General features: G+C 41.8%; 1 protein-coding gene across 1 annotated transcript; it reads right to left on the reverse strand.

Moving 5' to 3' along the window:
* Positions 1-435: 435 nt before the first annotated feature.
* On the reverse strand, positions 436-3,378 carry LOC306656206 (ATP-dependent RNA helicase DHX15-like). The gene is given in 2 exon segments (XM_079131168.1): positions 436-2,360; positions 2,362-3,378. Coding segments are annotated over 2 exon segments (2,394 nt in total). The 5' UTR covers positions 3,259-3,378; the 3' UTR covers positions 436-863.
* Positions 3,379-3,817: the final 439 nt, after the last annotated feature.

A 3,817-nucleotide genomic window follows, 5' to 3' on the forward strand; every position in this document is an offset into this window, starting at 1 on the left:
TCCCACAGGAAGGATTTCAAGCAAACTGCAAAGACTAACAGGCAGGAGTTTTTTAGAGAAAGTGAGGATGAGGATGTACAGCATAGGCACTCGGTGGGCCACCTCTGGAGAGAATGGCTCTTACAGAGTCTGGGTTTTTAAGTCCCTTTTTAAGTTTAGGTTTGAGTACTTCTGTTCTTGCCTTAGTTTCTCATGCCCCCTTAAGTGTTCTATTACCCTTGGTTTAGCCCTCGGCAAATTTTTTCATGAGGGTCAGGATGACCTGGTCACAAGTGGTGGTTATGACACGATTTCAGTGATGACCTGATCATTGTGATGGGCTGATAGATTTGGCTCCATGGAAATGTTTCAGGCCAGGCTATAAGGGCAATAACTTAACAGACTCCATTTTGCTTTTTTTTTTTTTTTTTTTTTTTAGTATAAATAGACTTTATTGAAGTCAGTGCCTCTGTACTGAGACAGAAGATTGTGTCTACATAAGCACAAGTTGTAACATTTCACAACTTCTAAAAGAAATGTCAACAATTACAACGATCATGCATACCATGGTCGATAATCACATTTTAGAAGCATTTTCAACCATTTCTAAAGAAATGCTTATAACATTGTTATATATAGAACTACTTTCAATAAACTGCAAAACATTGATCGACTTTTCCAGTATGAGCTACAGTGTCAACACAAAGGGGAGGCATAAATGTTTAATTTATGAAATCAGAATGGAATATTTACTGTAAAGAAAAATTAAAAAGCTTTCAAATAAAGGCCATTATTGAACCAACGTGAAGAGCACAACTTGAACTTTTGAGTTCATTCATCTTTTAAAGCTGTCCTCTGAATAACTTCAGTTCTAAGCATGGAATTCAGTACTGTGAATATTCCTTGGATTGAAGTTTGGCAATAATGTGGTCCAACTGTCTCTTTGCTTCACACTGTGGGAAATTGCTCATGTCATAATATTGAGGGGCAATTTTCACCAACCATTCTGGCTTGATATCTGTACATGTCCGGATGTAATTCTTCATTGTTAGAATAAACTCATTATGAAGCACCCATTCAGGCTTGTGGTCGAGAACAGTAGAGGGGTGCAACTGAACCACTTGGTTACCTTTCACAGTTAAGTAATGCCCTGTTCGTTCTAAATGTGCCACCTGCATAAAATACCCAGTAACCAAAGCTTTTCTTATGTTAATATAATAGTCCCTGCTTGTAAAGTCAGTACCTCTATAAGGCAAATTAAATCTGTCCATAATTCGAGATAGCTGCTGGCGTACATTGTCTGCGGACATCAGGGACCGGTAGTTAATGAAGTTGTCATAACACCACTGAACCGACTCATGATTTTGTTTAAAAGCGTGGTAGACATTCAGCAGTGTCAGATGATCTCCATCTATGTGGGCAAATCTCATCTTGGCCTCATCTGCAGCTTTCTTGGCCTCCGTGGGGCGAACAAAACACTGTGGGACTGACAACATAGCAGTAATAGATAGGACCTCATTAGAACAGTTGTAGTCACAACTTGCAATAACCATTTTAGCGAGCTGTGGATCTAGAGGGAACTCTGCCATCATGGATCCCAATTCGGTCAGATCTCCATCATCATTTAAAGCAGCCAGATAATTCAAAAGTTCTAGGGCTCTCATCAGAGTTTCAGGAGCTGGTGGATCCATAAAATCAAAATGCACCAAATCATCAATACCAAGTTTCTTCAATTGTAACACAACTGATCCTAAATTGGAACGCAAAATTTCAGGATAGGTGTTATCCTGCATTTCTGTTTTATAAGCTTTTTCTGTGTAAAGTCTGAAGCATTTCCCAGGTCTGGTACGTCCAGCTCGACCAGCCCTTTGTTGAACTGAAGCTTTACTAATAGCTGTCACCAAAAGGGATTCAACTCTGATTCGAGGATTATATACCTTCTGTTTTGCAAATCCAGGATCAATCACAGACACCACACCATCTATTGTCAATGATGTTTCCGCAATGTTAGTTGACACAACTACCTTTCTTCCAATTGCTCCATTCTGTTTTTTTGGAGGTGGAGGTTCAAAGATGCGTTGTTGCTGCTGGGGTGGAAGCGTAGAGTACAGTGGAATGATTTTAATGTCACCAACTTCAGGACCCAAATCATCAACCTCACGCTTTATTCTTTTACAGGCTTCATCAATTTCCTCTTGACCAGTTAAGAAAAGCAGAAGATCTCCCTCCTCCTCTTCACACATATGTATCTGGATCACTGTTCGAATTGCAGCTTCGAGATAATCTCTCTCTGGTTCTGGAGTATAAAAGATCTCAACAGGATGTGTGCAGCCAGGAATAGTTAAGAGAGGACAGTTATCAAAGTAAATCTGGAATTTTCCCCGCATCTAGAGTAGCACTCATAACTATAACCTTTAAGTCTGATCTTTGTCTTACAACTTCCTTTAAAACACCCATGAGAATATCTGTAGCCAGTGTCCTTTCATGAGCCTCATCAAGAATTATCACACCGTAACGCTCCAGAAGGGGATCGTTCATGGCTTCACGAAGTAACATCCCATCAGTCATATACTTAAGGATGGTTTTTGCACTACTGCAGTCTTCAAATCGAATGGAGTAACCAACTTCCTGGCCCAACATCACATCCATTTCATCAGCAACCCTCTGAGCCACGCTCATTGCAGCCACTCTCCTGGGTTGTGTACAGGCAACTCCTCTCTTGGGTCCTGGTAATGATCTCATATACTCCACACACCACTGTGGAATCTGTGTTGTTTTACCAGACCCAGTCTCACCAACTAGCACAAATGACTGGTGTCTAACCAGAATATCTGTAAACCTATCCTTGTATTCCCAAACAGGGAGCTGAAGTCGTTTCTTTAGAATATCATAGTATCGAGGTGTATGGGGTAAATTGGTGAATGGATTAATGCACTGTGGAAGTGATGTGTGTCCTGCATGTCCAGTGTGTGTTGAATGAGCAGAATGTGTCGAATGTGTTGAATGAGCTGAGTGGGTTGAATGAGCTGAATGGGAAGCTTTCAGAGGTGGTAATCCAGCACTGATAAGCATAGCATTGGTTGAAGCTCGCAATTCCTTCTCCTTTTCTTTCTCCCTCTCTCGTTCTCTATCGCCTCTATCACGTTCTCGGTTTCGATCTTTGGACCTATCTTCGCGATCCCGATCTCGATCTCGATCTCGTTCTTTCCCATCGGTCCCCGCACGCTTCTTGCCGGAGGGGTAATCCTCCCCCAGGTCCAACCGGTGCCGCTTGGACATCTTCGCACTCTTCCAGCGAGCGGTTAGGAAGGAAGGAAAAGAAAAAAGCTGGCGGCTGTATCCGCACAGTGGAGGGCAGCTACTTAACTCTTGGGGACCCCCACCCCTCCCGCTACAACAGCCCACCCATTTTGCTTTGAGATTCCATGTTATGTAGGAAATGCTTCTCCCATGGGAACACCCCGCCTCTGTACCCATTATCAGTTACTTAGCATGACATGTTTAGCAATACAAAATGACAGTTATTATGTGATGAAAAATTGTTCTCTTTTGATTCCTAGTTCTCCTAAACAATGCACCATGTGAACAGTGATGTCAGCAATGATTGTGTGGATGTTAGTAACCATTCTTTAATTTGTACCTAGATAAGGGTTGTTTTGACCCAGTTCCCCCTCTGCTTATGATTTCACGTAGTTTGTAATTTTAAATCATAACAACAGACACTTATGGTTGATGTGATTTTTGGTATCAGAACCCCTGCAACCCTATGCTTGGGACTGTTCTCTCAATAGCCATTTTTGGGGCATTGTGTGAGACAGTCAGTTGGCCAGCTCAATAT

The sequence above is a fragment of the Sciurus vulgaris genome, assembly GCF_902686455.1.
Source record: "Sciurus vulgaris genome assembly, chromosome: 3".
Taxonomy (NCBI): domain Eukaryota; kingdom Metazoa; phylum Chordata; class Mammalia; order Rodentia; family Sciuridae; genus Sciurus; species Sciurus vulgaris.